Source organism: Equus przewalskii, chromosome 7 (genome assembly GCF_037783145.1).
Source record: "Equus przewalskii isolate Varuska chromosome 7, EquPr2, whole genome shotgun sequence".
NCBI lineage: Eukaryota > Metazoa > Chordata > Mammalia > Perissodactyla > Equidae > Equus > Equus przewalskii.
The window spans coordinates 42,281,368-42,297,366 of record NC_091837.1 but is presented as its reverse complement, the minus strand read 5'-3'; the positions used below and the strand labels follow the sequence as shown (position 1 = coordinate 42,297,366).

The following is a 15,999-nucleotide window of genomic DNA, read 5'->3' as shown; positions in this document are numbered from 1 at the left end:
GGAAAGTAGAGAAAGGGGAAGAAAGAATATTTAAAGAAATAATGGCTGAAAACTATCCCAATTTGATGAAATACATGAATCTACACATCCAAGAAGCTCAATGAACTTCAAGCAAGAAAAACTCAGATCCACATCAAGACACAGTATAATAAATTTTCAAAAGACAAAGACAAAGAATCTTGAAAGCAACAACAGAGAAGCAATTTGTCACATAGAAGGGATCCTCAGTAAGATTAACAGCCAATTTCTAAGCAGAAACCTTGGAGGTCAAAGGTAGTGGAATGACATAAAGTGCTGAAAGAAAACAGCTGTCAAACAAGAAGTCTATATCCAACCAAATTATTCTTTAAAAATGAAGGAGAAATTAGGATATCCCCAGGTAAAGAAAAGCTGAGAGTTCATTGCTAGTAAACCTGTCCTACAAGAAATGCTACAGGAAGTTTTTCAGGTTGAAATGAAAGGACACTAGGCACTAACTTGAAGCCTTATAAAGAAATAAAGAACACCAGTAAAGGTAAATACAGGTAGATGTAAAAGCCAGCCTTATTGTATTTTTGTTTTGTAAGTTCACTTTCCCCCCAATATGATTTAAAAGACAAACACATAAAAGAATAGTTATAAACTTATGTTACTGAGCACACAATACATAAAGATGTAATCTGTGACAACAACACAAAGGGAGGAAATGGATCTGTATAGGAGCAGTTTTTGTTTGCTACTAACAGTAAATTGTATCAATTCAACCTAGATTGTTATCATTTGGGGATGTTAAGTGTAATCCTCAGGGTAATTACTATAAGAAAATGACTAACATACAGAAAAGGAAAAGAACAAAGAAGTAATAGAATAAAGAATAAAGAAGGAATCAAAACAGTGCACTAGAAAAAAATCCACTAAATACAAAAGAAGGCACTAATGCAGGAATTGAGGAACAATTAGAAAGCAAATAGGACAATGGTAGAAGCCTTTCCATATAGTATTCACTTTAAATTTAAAACTCACCAGTTAAAATGTAGCGATTAGAAGAATGGATTAAAACATAGACTTTAAGTCAAAAATGGTTAAAACAGACAAGGAAAGATATTACATATTGATCATATTGATAAAAAAATCCATTCATCACGAAGATCTGACAATTATAAATATATATACATCCAACAGCACAGTTTTAAAATATATATAGCGGGGGCCAGCCTGATGGCATAGTGGTTAAGTTTGCACACTCCGCTTTAGGAGCCTGGGATTCATGGGTTTGGATCCCAGGCACAGACTGGCACACCATTCATCAAGCCACACTGTGGTGGTATCTCACATACAAAAAAAAAAAAGGAAGATTGGCACAGATGTTAACTCAGGGACAATCTTCCTCAAGCAAAAAGAGGAAGACTGGCACCAGGTGTTGGCTCAGGGCCAATCTTCTTCACTCTCCTCCTCCCAAAATAAAATAAAATAAAATACATGTAGCAAAAAATGACACAAAACAAGGGAAATAGTTCCAAATAGATAGTTCTAAAATAACAGAGTCTTCAATAACTCACTTTCAAAAAAGGACAGAACATCTAAAGAGAAGATGAATAAGAAAATGGAGGGCTTGCACAACACCATAAACTAACTAGATGTAATAGACATATATAAAGCTCACTCCACCACCAACAGCAGAACACACATTTTTCACAACTGCACATGGGACATTCTCCAGGATAGACCATGTTAGCTCAAAAACAACTTAATAAATTCAAAGAGACTGAAATCATATAAAGCATCTTCTCCAACCACACTGAAATAAAACAAGAAATCAACAATAAAGGGAACACTGGAAGTTTCACAAATACGTGGAAATTAAACAACACACTCTTAAACAACCAACGTGTCAAAGAAATCACAAGGGAGATAAAGAAAATGCTTCGAGATGAATGAAAATGAAAATAACATACCAAAACTTATGGGATTCAGCAAAAGCAATACTCAGGGGGAAATTTTAGCTGTAAACGCCTACATTAAACAAAAAGAAAGATCTCAAATCAGTAACTCAACAGACACCCTAAGGAACTAGAAAAGGAAAAGCAAACTAAGCCCAGAGCCAGAGTAAGGAAAGAAACAATAAATATTAGAGTGCAGATAAACAAATTATAGAAGAGAAAATTAACAGTGAAAACTAACAAAATCAATAATTAGTTCTTTAAAAAGATCAATAAAATTGACAAATCTTTTACTAGATTAAGGGGAAAAAATTAGACACAAATAACTAAAATCAGAAATGAAAGTAGGGACATAACTACTGACCTTCTACAAATAAAAAGGGATAAAAGAAAAAACTATGAACAATTGTATACTAACATATTAGATAACCTAGATGAAATGACAAATCCCTAGAAATAGACAAACTACCAAAACCTACTTGAAAAAGAAAATGTGAGTAGAGATTTAAGCAATAATTAAAAAGTCCCAACAAAGAAAAAAAGTCCAAGACAAGATCATTTCACAGTTGAATTCTACTAAACAAAGAAAAATTAAAATCAATCCTCCTCAAACTCTTCCAAAAAACAGAAGAGGGAACACTTCCTAATTCATTCCATGAGGCCAGAATCATCCTGACATCAAAGCCAGAGACACCACAAGAAAAGAAAACCACCTATCAATAACCCAGATGCAAACATCTTCAACAAAATACGAGCAAACTGAATGTAACACTATGTTAAAAGGGTTATGCACTATGATCAAGTGAGATTTACTCCAGGATGGTTCACAATATGAAAGTAAATCAGTGTGATACACCACATTAACAGAATGAAGAAAAATTCCATGTGGTCATTTCAACTAACACAGAAAAGCATTTGACAAAAATCCAACACCCGTTCATGATAAAAACACTCAGTCAACAAGAAATAGAGGAGAATATGATAAAGGGCATTATCAAAAACCCACAGCCAACATCATACCCATGGTGGAAGAATGAAAGCTATGATCAGGAACAAGACAAAGAGGCCCACTTTCACACTCCTATTCAACATTGTACTAGAAGTTCTAGTCAGAGCAATTAGGCAAGAAAATGAAATAAAAGGCATCCAAACTGAAAACATATTCAATGCAACTGTTACCGAAATCTCAATGTCCTTTCTTGCATGGAAAACGGAAATGGAAAACCCATTCTAAAATTCAAATGGAATTTCAAGGGGTCACAAATAGCCAAAACAATCTTGCAAAAGAAGCACAAAGTTGGGAGAGGGGCTGGCCCCGTGGCCGAGCGGTTGGGTTCACGCGCTCCGCTGCAGGCGGCCCAGTGTTTCATTGGTTCGAATCCTGGGCGCGGACATGGCACTGCTCATCAAACCACGCTGAGGCAGCGTCCCACATGCCACAACTAGATGGACACACAACGAAGAATATACAACTATGTACCAGTGGGCTTTGGGGAGAAAAAGGAAAAAATAAAATCTTTAAAAAAAAATAAAAAAATAAAAAAGAAGCACAAAGTTGGGAGATTCATGCTTGTTGATTTCAAAGCCTAAAACAAAACTAGTGCAATCAAAATGGTGTGGTACTAGCATAAAAAAAGACATATAGATCAATGGAATAGAATAGAGAAACCAAAAATAAACCCTCGCATATGCGGTCAAATGATTTTTGAACAAGGGTGCCAAGACAGTTAAAGGAAAAAAAACAGTTTTTTCAGCAAATTGTGTTGGGAAAACTGTATATCCACATGCAAAGGAATGAAGTTGAACCCTTACCTTATACCATATATGAAAATTAACTTAAAAGAATGGAAAGCAATGACTCTGACATATATTTGTACACCAATGTTCAGAGAAGCATCACTCAATGGCTAAAAGATACAAGCATTCTAAGTATCTATCAACAGATGAATGGATTAAAAAACAGGGTAAATACACACAGTGGATATTATTCATCCTTAAAAGGGAATGAAATCCTGATACATGCTATAACATGGATGAACCCTGAAGACAAGTGAAATAAGTCAATCTCAAAAAGATAAATATTGTATGATTTCACTTATTTCAGGTACCCCAGAATAGTCAAAATCAGAGAGACAGAAAGCAGAATAGTGGCTACTGGGGAGTGGGGTTAGAGGAGAATGGAAATTTATTGTTTAATGTGTACAGAGATTTAATTTGGGATGATGAAAAAGGTCTATAGATGGATGGTGGTCATGGTTGCACAACAATGTGAAAGTGCTTAATGCCACTAAGCTGCATGCTTAAAAATGGTTAAAATGGTAAATTTTATGTTATATATACTTTACCACAATAAAAAGATATTTTTCCTTAAGTTTATTTCAAAAATAAAAAGAACCCAATATAATGCTGAGAAAGTCTAAACTCCTAAACCCCTGAAATTTGCTAGACCCTAAATTCTTTATCCATGAAGCCTACACTGATAACCTCTCCCTTGAGAATATAAAATTAAAAGAGAGGACACTAGACTTCATTAATCCACAGAACCTAGAATAGTATAAATGTGCTTACAGACAATGACTTTTGTTTATTTTTAACTAGTAAAGTGAAAATTTATTGCATGAACTGACAGTTAACTACTGTTGCCATCTTGTGTATTTCCCACCAGCTATAGGTGGACTAAGTAATGGGAATACCTTATCTCAAATGAGATCATGAATGGAAAAGTGTTTTGCAAGTTACCACATATTACATTTAACATCGTGTTATTAATAATGTATTATTATATGTAATAAATGTTATCATTTTCTTTCCCCCCAAATTCACCTGCCAACAAATATTGATTTCTAGTCTGTATAATACTGAATAGTGGAAATCTTTAAATGGTGCATGTTATTTCACATGATCAAAAGCTTTGGAGTCAAACAGATTTAGATTTTAATCCTGACATTGTCTGTCACCTGCTAGCAGAATGACCTGTAGCAAGTTATTTAGGTCTTGTCATTTCTTCTGTCTTCTATCTTTAATCTCACTCCTGTCATTTTTCCAGTTCTATCTCAAATGAGTGGAAAAAGTAATTTTATGATCTCAACACTCTGTGACTCTCAATTGCAAGTGAATAAGATCAAGAAGTTCACGGAAATCTGCCAAAAATCAAGCTATTTTGTACCCTGCTCCCACACCACCAAGGAACAGATGGTGAAGATTAATTGCCATTGTAACTTGGAGACATGTAAGTGGTAAAACTACCAAAAGAACTATTATTTGTAAAAGGTAAGCAATTTGCCAAAGAAAATTGGAGAGTCCAAAAAATAAAGAATTATAACTGTCACATAATTTTTTAAAACTTAGCAGGTCAGAGAGGTCAGTTCAGAATACAAGTATTCTTGGTATTTTAGGGGTGGGAAGTAAAGAAGGGGTAGGAAGAGGGAAAGGGAAGAAGAGAACAATAAGTTCTACAGACTTCAATTTCTCTTTCTTTTTTTACAATGGCCACAAAATAGGAGCTATTAGAATTAAGAAGAACTATCAAAATGTTTATAAGTATGTTAAATCTAAATACACCATAGCAAAACAGATAAAATAGATCTTAAAAAGATATAGAATTGACAAAAAAGACTAATAAAATTATCTAATTGTAGAAATTCCTTAAATAGTTCATTTGATTTAAAGCAATGAAGTAATTACTTTACCTGCTTTTTTTCATAAACATAAACAGTTCTATTGAAGTATAACAATATATGCTCAGCATATACTAGGTGTTCAATATTTGTTGACTAGGTTACCTCCTCTCCTAATTAATAGCAGCTTTCAATACAAAAAAGGAAATTTGTCCTCTCTACTTTTTAGAGAGATTTATTGTGTGGTTATTTTATAGTTATTTAAGCATTGCTTCACTTTGAAAAAGAATTTAAAGTAATACAAAAAATACTTTCTATTTTCTTCGGTCCCTTTTTAAATTTTCTTCAGATTTATAATCATATAAATCGTACGTTTTCAGCCTTCTTAAACTCTACTAAAAGCATAACTTGAATAAAAACACAAAGCTTTTCAATGCAATCCTTCATCTTCTTACTCTCTTCTCTCTTCTTTGTCTTGCAACAGTTTCTCATGCAGCGAGAAGACAACAATCACTTCTCACTTACTTATGAGGAGGAGTAAGTTCCTTATTTCCCAGTGTATAACTGTTAATAAGTTCTCCCAAGGTTAAGCTGCTCCTGGAGCTCCTCCAGATATGTCATTCAATGTCATTCTTTGTAGCAGTGTAATTTCTTAATTTCCGCAAGAATTTCTTATTTCTCCTCTTTCCCTTCTCAATTTTATAAGCTTAGTACAATGTATGTACTGTACTTGAAGGCAATATAACCGTTTCTTTTAAAATATTTGATAACTAGGATACTTAATTAATATTGGCAAACCTATATGATCTGTTTCTTCAAAATTAAGATTTTTCTCCCCTGAAAGAACTATCCCTCAGTCTCAACTAGATAGGCAGGTCTTAAGACAAATACCTAATTTGTAACTCTTTCTAAAACTACTATTATTATTGTTCATTGTCGTTGCTACAGCAGAAAGTTACGGGCTGGTATACACTATCCTTTCTTTGATAAGTAAAAGGGAAAAAAATCCCTGAGACTTCAACAGGGGAAAAATGAATTCCTGGCCTCCCAAATTCACTAAAATGATGGTGCCATTGTAATTTTGATTCAGCTATGTTGAACAAGATTTTCAGTGACTCATCTTATAATTTTAACTTTTTTCTAAAATAGGGAAATGTTCTAAACTGACTGAAAATGAACTTCTTGCACACTAAATATTTTTATTTCTAAATTGCAAGCTGCAAGCCTGATGGAATCAAGTATACCAGAATTTCCTATATCTTTATACAAATTAAATTCTGATATTTATTATTTGTTATTATTAACAGAACCTTATATTTTAGGTTTTAGTAAAAACAAGAGATAACTTATCTTTTCACAAGAAATATATTTTAATTTCTTTACCCCTTATTTATTGACTTCTTCCACAGTGAGATACTAAAGTCTAAAACAAAAGGCAATTCAACAAAGATCAAATATCAAATTATGACTGTTGAGCCCAACTCCATTACACACATATAATAATTTATCTTGGTGTCTTGAGTGGGATATAAGAGAAGTAGCAGTACAATTTCCCCAATATTATCAAATAGTCTCCTTTTAACTAGGTTAGGACAATACCCACACTACATTTGTGTACTTTGGATTTCCATCAGACAAACACATATATTAGTAACACAGTTTCAACAGACTATTTACCACAAATACTCTCAAATATTCACTGCAATGTGCAAGAAAAAATAACTTACTGTCTCGGAGTGTTTCCCAAGCCCACTGATCATTTTTAAAGAAGAGATGTCGTTTGATTTCTTCTACGCCATTTCGCCCTAATCTCACCTCTCTAAACAGAGAAAGAAGGAGAAAAATTATTAAGCATTTAAGATATTATTATAACGTGTCCAGATTTATTTTTGGGCACAATGCTAAATCTGTGAAGGATGATAAATATAGTTCTATATCACCTTGAAATTATACTGCTTGTCAGCATAATTTTCAGCTTAAGTAAAAAATAAGTTGAAGACTGAGAATAATAAAGAATCTTCTGAAGAAAACAATAAATAAAAAGCACCGACTTGCTGATACTCTGTGACTTTTCTATTGACAACAAAAATCTAAATGAATGGCTCACTTTGCTTCATTAGCACAATGAATAAAACACAGTGAATCTTCTTAATAGCTTTTTTTAAATAGTGGTAGTAAATCGTTCTTTGCAACCGACAACCTTCCCTCACATCAGAAACTAACAAAAACCCGGAAATACAGTTTAAATTTAAAATCGCCATTTTATACTCAAATATTTTGTAGCAATCAAAAACAAATGACAACTAGTTCTTGACATTACTACAAAACTGAGAGTTTTAACAGGACAAGTCACTGATTCTTGGCCTCTTCAGTGAGCATAGTAGAGAGTGTCTAAAAATGTGTGCTTTTAGGGGCTGGCCCCGTGGCCAAGTGGTTAAGTTTGCGCACTCAGGTTCTATGGCACATAGTACTTAACTCAGAGTACTTATCTTTCTGTATAAATGTCTAATTTGCTTGTCTATTTTCCCCAAAGGACTATAAGGTGGTGGAGAGTAGTGGCTGTGTAACTTATTCATTTCTATATCCCCAGCATCTAACACACAGCATCGCATTTATATTTATATGGAACATATATTAAAATGTAAGAATTTGAAAAACTATACATTTCACGCTCTTAAAAGACATAGAGAAGGAGGATAAGTTACTTTTAATTAAAGTAAATCTGAAATTGAAATATATTTAAAAGTACTAGGCCTCTCTACTACTTAAATTAACAATATACGACCATAAATATTAAATATAATCTTAGTCATCTGCTTCATGTTTAAACTTAAAAAGTAAACCACAAAATTATACATGACATGCCATTTTTGTTTCTAAAACACACACAAGCATATACATTTACAAAACTGCTCACTGAATCTGGAAGACATCATATGACTATCTCTAAAATGAAGGGGGTAGGAAATATATAAAAATACTTTTTTTTATTGCTTTGCACTATTTACTTAATTTTAACAAGCATATACCATATCTAATTAAATCTTTTTTCCAGCTCTACTGAGATATAATTGACAAAATTTTAAGATATTTAAAGTGTAAAATGTCATTATTTGCTATACATACATTGTGAAAGAATTCCCCCATTGAGTTAATTAACATCCATCATCTTACATATTTAGCTTTTCTTTTTTGGGGGTGAGAACATTTAAGTTCTACTCTCTTAGCAAATTTCAATTATACAATGCAGTAATACAGTGCTATCTTAAAAGGCATCAATTGGAAGATCTATCATCATTTTTCTATCACTAGGAAAAAAATATTCCTAATTAAATTAACACATGCCATTGATTGTAAGATGCACTGTAATTTCAGAAATGTTAACATGTTTAAAAAAATCTCAGACTCAATAAAATATACTATCATTTTTATAGTTGGCCAAGTTAAAAATTTAACAATGAAATTTTCAAAAAAATCATCTCATCTAGCCATCAGAAAAGAATATACTATTATCCCAATTTCTTAGGTAAGGCAAGTGAGTTGAGATCCAGAAAAGCCTCCAGAAAACTATAAAATTATGTTAGGTTTCACTGTCATGACTGATTTTTGGGAATGGTAACATTTTTATTCCAATAGTTCAGATATAGGAACTCAGATATAGACCTTAAAAACTGAGCAGCAAAATGAGAATTTCCTTAGAATAAATAGAAGTTAGTTCAATGTTAAGATTATTTACCGGTCAGTAAGGAAGGCACAAATAAGATTTTTTGCTTCTTTTGATATGTCATTATCATCAGGGAAGGTAAGTGAATTTTTATGGTTCATAATCTTACTGTAAGTTCCAACCAGAGAATCTGCATAAAAAGGTGTATCACCTGAAAAATTGATAGAGAAAACAAAAGCAAATACAACACACTTAAAAAAATCAATTCAAAGGAAGAGTCAGTGTTACCTGTTGAAAGATTACTAAATCTGCATTAAGCTAAAAACATACACTCAATATATAAAAAGAAATAACACATTACAAAGTTGCTTTAAGCTTCTCAACAGCTTTTAAAAACACACACAAAGCAGGTTTGGATCAGTTTGTTTCCTACAAACAAAATCAACACTGCTTAATGTAATAAATATTTTATTAGAAGAAGCCAAGTGGTAAGTTTTGGGGTGAACAACTATGCTAGAGGTACACAAAATACTACTTTACTCACCTACAAGCATTTCATATAAAAATACCCCAACTGACCACCAGTCACACTCTCGTCCATAATAACCATCACCACCTTGAGATTTCAATACTTCAGGGGAAATATAATCAGGTGTTCCAACTGCTGTATCACATCGTACCATACCTTCCTAAAAAGAGCAGCAGGTCAAATCTTGAATTAGGATAATTTCAATATAGAGTCTCGAATATTTAAAATAGCTTCCTTAATACAACTTATAGAACTCTAAATCTTTGGACTATAAATATACCAAAACCTAATGTAAACGACTAAAATGGACAAATAGCTTAATCATATATACATATTATATACACAATATATTCATTGTGCATGTATGTATGTGTATGGATACATCAGTGATTTTTATTTCATAATGCTCACTAGAAAGACACATTATCACCATTTATTATTTCCTTAGTTGTGCCAATATAATGATCTCATCTTAATTGCAGAAACAAGTATATAAGCCAATGCAAATAGACTGAGGGGCTAAGATGAATCATTTGCTAACAATAATATATAAATGCTGAATTAATTACTTTTTTACTAAAATAGACATTCATTTTAACTGTGCCTGAAACTGTGAAGAAAACATTCAAGAACTGACTTTAGAATGGGGAAGCTTGCGTATGGGAAAAGGGCATAATAGTGTTAAGCACACTAAATATCTATCTGATAATGCATTTTAACTTTCTCCAAAAACAAAAAACAGAAACAAAAAACTATACATACCCATTAGTTAATTTAGCTGGTATGAATGCGAGAGAATTATAATTAAACGTTCACAAAACAGTTCTTATGTAGTGTTTCCTTCTAACCAATAATTGTCCTTTTCAAAATAATAAATACAACTTTCTAGTTATTGTTCTGTGTTAAGTTTCAAAGAATATAAACTGTTTCAACTGAAAATAAAGCAGCATACTTGCTACTTCAGCTATGTATGTAAGTTATTTATTATATAAATAGTGAGGATTGATATCTTTATAAGGCTGACTCCCAAAATAAATGGTAAGATCATTAACATATTAGTAGAAGGCTAAGTAAAACGCTAAAAAAATACACACATTACTGAAATCCAATTTTTATGAAAGTCTAATTTTAACACTGTCATTAGTGACTAATTCCATTTCTAGTTACCAGTAGTGTATATTACAGAGTTCTTATAAAGGATTTAGTAAATCTGGCAATCCACACTTACCCTAAGTAGAGAGGAAAAAATAAATCACTCACTAGTTACTAACGTAACATTGAAACCATGGCATCTATTTCAACAAATAAGACAGGTCACATCAATTCTGTACAAGTCCAGCTATGGATGGTAAATTCTTATAATATTTTCTAAAAAGCAGCTATCTTGAATTAGCAAAAGCTAAATTAAAATCTAATTATTTAACCTTATTCATCTTCATACAAGTACCAAAATCTGCTAACTTCAAATGTCCAGATTTATCCAGCAGCATGTTATCAGGCTTCACATCCCTGAGGGGGAAAAAACACAGTAGAGTATTTCCGAAACAGATCAGACACTGATAAAAATTACGTGAGGCAGTTATTTTAGGTCATGTATCCTCACTCAATGTAGATAAGGTCACTTTTGATCTATTCAAATGTACTTTCTATCTATATCTATAAATTGATCTTCAGCAGGGAAACTCCTTTATATGTTCATACCTCAAAAGAAGACATATAATATTTTTCTTTTAAGTAGAGTTTGATTCTTCCAGGGAAAAATCAAATCATTTGATAGAGAATTACGATAAAAAATGTAACACTCAGACATAAAAAGTAACTGAAACACACTTTTCAACATAAGTATATAAATAAGCCCATGACAGGGTCTAAAGTCACTTTCTTTTTTGTATCCCTGGCACTTAGCATAGCAATTGCACACTGGATTCAAGCGGTGATTGCAGAACAAAAGAAATTATTCTCCTAATGAATAAATATGATCTATTCACTAAGTAAAAGCAAGTTAATTTGTATATTAAAAAATTTGTATGTAAAAATCTAATCAGGGGCTGGCCCCGTGGCTGAGTGGTTAAGTTTGCACGCTCCGCTGCAGGCGGCCCAGTGTTCCGTTGGTTCGAATCCTGGGCGCGGACATGGCACTGCTCATGAAGCCACGCTGAGGCAGCGTCCCACATGCCACAACCGGAGGGACCCACAATGAAGAATATACAACTACGTACTGGGGGGCTTTAGGGAGAAAAAGGAAAAATAAAATCTTTAAAAAAAAAAAATCTAATTAAAAGCAAATTAATTTGTATATACAAAAAAGAAGTGTTTAACGCTCTGGCACATACCTCAGACAACCAGCTTATAATTTTTACCTTTCAGATCACCACATAAAAACTATATAATCAAATTAAAAGATATTAAAGAATACAGTGATAACAACATTAAACTGGAATGTTAAAACTATGAATTTCAAAGTTTTACATTCTGAAATAACACATGTCATTTGAGAAGAGAATAGGTAGATTTAGAGTGGGAAATATCAATCAAATAAAGTTTAAGTATTTTTCAGCTTTTTTCTTAAACAAATGAGAAAATTCAAAGCATTTTTATCTTTACCTATGAATAAAACCCATGGAATGGATTGCATCCAAAGCAAGAACTACTTCTGCAGTATAGAATCGTGCCCACTTCTCAGGCACATCATAGTTGCTCATTAGGTTTACAAGATCTCCACCAGGCATGTATTCCATCACCATGTAGAGATAACGATCATCTTGGAATGCATAAAAAAGCTACACAAATATGAAAAAATACATTAAGATTAAGCAAAATTTTTCATTTTTAAAAACTGGCAAAAATACTAATATAAGATTTAATTAAAATAATCAAATTATAGTAGCTGTAGTACTCTTAAAAAAAAAGAAACAAACACAAACATAAATACCACAAAGACCCTTCATATGCAAAGGAACTACTAATTGTGGTTATTTCTGAGGAGTTAGATAGAGACTTTTTTTCTCCATACATTTCTATACTAATTGTTTTTATACTGAGAATTTTTAAATAATTAAAATAGCTTCAGTGAAGAATATCTAAGTCTCCTAAGCAAAGAAACATTGTGGTTCTAATTTAGTTTGTGCTTTAGTGGTGTCTACTGCTACATATCAACACCACAATTCTCAAGAAGTCTGATACACTGGGCTACAGTCTCAGCTGTCCCTTACTAGTTGTGTGACTGGGCCATTCACTTAACCTCCCTGAGTCTCTGTCACTATAATCCCTTCTAGAAGAATATAAGGGACCATACACCTTGTTTGACTGTATACTTGTTGCTCAGTCAGCATTTGGATGCCTGGTAGTTAGCAAGTGCTTAATAAATGTCTAATGAATAAAAGCATAAATTAGGGGTGTACCTAATGGGGATTAACTGCCTTTCGGAGTTGTTGAAAAGATTAGTGAATATAGAAAGCACTTAGTAGAAGAGCTGCTCAATTAATGATAGCAGTCAATAGGAGGAGGAGCAGAAGCAACTAGCAAAGCAGCAGGAAGCAGGCAGCACCCAGAGTCAAAGCAGGAAGAATAAAGTCGATTGATATAAAATTGGCAAGAATATCAGGCAAAATGTATTTATTATGTGACCAGAGTTGAAGTTAAAAGAAGAGCAAATTTACAAAAGAACATTTTAGGAAATACAAGATTAGAAGTGAACTAAAATAAGTAAAATAAGCCCTAGAGAAAATGATTTACCTAGACATTTATATCTTAAAATCTTCCTTTTTATGTTTCAGTTTTTTAATAATGTTTAATGATTTTAGTTACAGATTTAGTTATTTTAATTAAAAAAGCATTTTGGGGAAAGACAAGAAACTAAGTGTCCCCTCGTAGCTATCTCAGATTAAAGTATACAATTTATCATTTGGGCATCATAGTTAAAGAAACATCGTTGATTTAGTGGCAGTTTATCCCATTTATAGACAATGTATCAAGAAAAACAAAGCTTTGAGTACACTACAGAACACTGAGGGTTTTCTCTATCAGTGATTCTCAAACAGAGGTGATAATTTTCTCCCCCCAAGCCCCACAACCCAAGGAGACATTTAAAAATGTTTGAACACATTTTTGGTTGTTACAACTGATGTGATGTATGGGATGCTGCTAATGGTATTACCTGGGTAGAAGCCAAGTATGCTGCTAAAAATCCTATAACGCACAGGATAGCCCCCAACAACAAAGAACTATTTGGCCCAAAATATCAATAATACTGAGCCTGAGAAACCCTGACCTACTTAGTTGATAAAAACAGAGCAGAGTATTTCAAGTATAAAAAGTCTCATTATGGGGCCTGCCCCGTAGTCACCCAGTGATTAAAGTTCCACAGGCTCCACTTCGGCAGCCCGGGTTCATGGGTTGGGATCCCAGGTGCGGATATACTCCACTCATCAGCCACACTGTGAAGGCATCCCACATACAAAAAACAGAGGAGGACTGGCACAGGTGTTAGCTCAGAGCTAACCTTCCTCAAAAAAAGAGGAGGATTGGGGCTGGCCCGGTGGCACAGCAGTTAAGTTTGATTGTTCAGCTTCGGCGGCCCGGAGTTCACCAGTTCAAATCCCAGGTGTGGACCTATACTTGCCAAGCCACGCTGTGGCAGGCATCCCACATAAAAGAGAGGAAGATGGGAGCCAGGCCGGTGGCACAGCAGTTAAGTTTGCACATTCTGCTTCTTGGCAGCCTAGGGTTCGCTGGTTTGGATCCCAGGTGCAGACATGGCACTGCTTAGCAAAAGCCATGCTGTGGTAGGCATCCCATGTATAAAGTAGAGGAAGATGGGCATGGACGTTAGCTCAGGGCCAGTCTTCCTCAGCAAAAAGAGGAGGATTGGCAGTAGTTAGCTCAGGGCTAATCTTCCCCCCTCCACCCCCCCAAAAAAAGAGGAGGATTGGCAATGGATATGAGCTCAGGGCCAATCTTCCTCACCAAAAAAAAAAGTCTCATTATGTAAATCAAACATTTTCCATGTCCTTTTTATACCAATTACTAGTATGCTTACTGATGATACTTTTCACTATAAACTGTAAATAAATAAATCACAAAATACACGTTAGGAATTTAGAAATGGTCTAACCCAGTAGTTTGTTTTTGTTTTTTTTCAAACCAGAAGAGAAGTTTACTTCCCCCATATACAAGACAGATAAAACATGGAGCTGTTCTAATTGAGGCAGAAATAGAAAATCCAGAATTACAATCTACTCAAATTCCTGCTTCCCTCCATTACTTCATCTGAGGTATCTCTACAGTTAAAAATAATCTAAGCCAACTTCCACATTTCTGAGCAAGGAAACTGAGGGCCAGAGATGTAAATAACTTGGCCAAGGCTTCATAGATATGCCTGTGGCAGTCAAGACTAGGACCTACAACTACTGACTTTTAGTGTATTTTTCTTTCCACTGAAAAACCCTAAGGGCAATAGAATATTATTTGGAGGCCTAGCTTAACTCACTTTTCCCTTCATTTTTCCCACTTATTCCTCTACACAAAATGATAGAGACAGAGAGTAATTAATAAAATATAAGAATCTCATATTTGGGAAAAAACTTAAATTTCAATATTAAAGTATCCACTTAGAGTATAATATATATGACTTTCCCCAAATCAAAGCAGATTATTTACATTGTCTAATATTTAAATTCTACAGAAACAAAATTATTTAGCTTTGTTCTTACTTTTGTCGTAGAGAGGATTCAGTAAAATTAAATCTTATGATTTTAAAAATAACAGTATGTTAGATAATTTTGTAATTGCCAACAAATTCTCTATTACTGTTTGAAAAAGCAAACTAAGCTTCTCAAATATGTTTAGTTACAAACTAGTACAGCAATAATCAAACAATAGCAAAAATCATACCTGAACGACCCAAGGACTATTAGCAAAAGCCATGATGTCCCTTTCTTCCCAGAAAAAAGCAGAATCGGATCTCTTAATCATTTCAAATTTGCTGAGAAGCTTCATAGCATATACCTTCCTGGTGGATTTATGCCTTACCTTTAAAATTGAAAACGGAAAATAATGAACCTTTCATTAGCAGCTCAGCATTTCCCAGAACAATTTACTGTATGATTTTAACACCTTGTTAAATAATTTAACATTGTTAGCTATTTTTATTTCTTCTCTTCTGCTGAATTATCCCAATTGGATAATGTCAAGACTTTAATTACCAGACACAAGTAATGTTAGAAAAAATCTTTATTCCCCATGGGACAATCCTTCTCTTCCACCCTGCTA

The 15,999-nt window shown here is 33.5% G+C and overlaps 1 protein-coding gene across 2 annotated transcripts in view; it reads right to left on the bottom strand.

Annotated features, from left to right (window-relative positions):
• Positions 1-15,999, bottom strand: part of ROCK1 (Rho associated coiled-coil containing protein kinase 1) — a 161,030-nt gene that overhangs the window by 79,744 nt on the left and 65,287 nt on the right. For both annotated transcript variants that reach the window (XM_070629718.1, XM_070629719.1), the window contains exons 4-9: positions 15,622-15,759; positions 12,334-12,509; positions 11,154-11,238; positions 9,745-9,889; positions 9,273-9,411; positions 7,264-7,355 (exon numbers count right to left, since the gene is read on the bottom strand). In XM_070629718.1, coding sequence (XP_070485819.1) covers positions 7,264-7,355; positions 9,273-9,411; positions 9,745-9,889; positions 11,154-11,238; positions 12,334-12,509; positions 15,622-15,759 — 775 coding nt within the window. The remainder of the gene's footprint in view (positions 1-7,263; positions 7,356-9,272; positions 9,412-9,744; positions 9,890-11,153; positions 11,239-12,333; positions 12,510-15,621; positions 15,760-15,999) is intronic.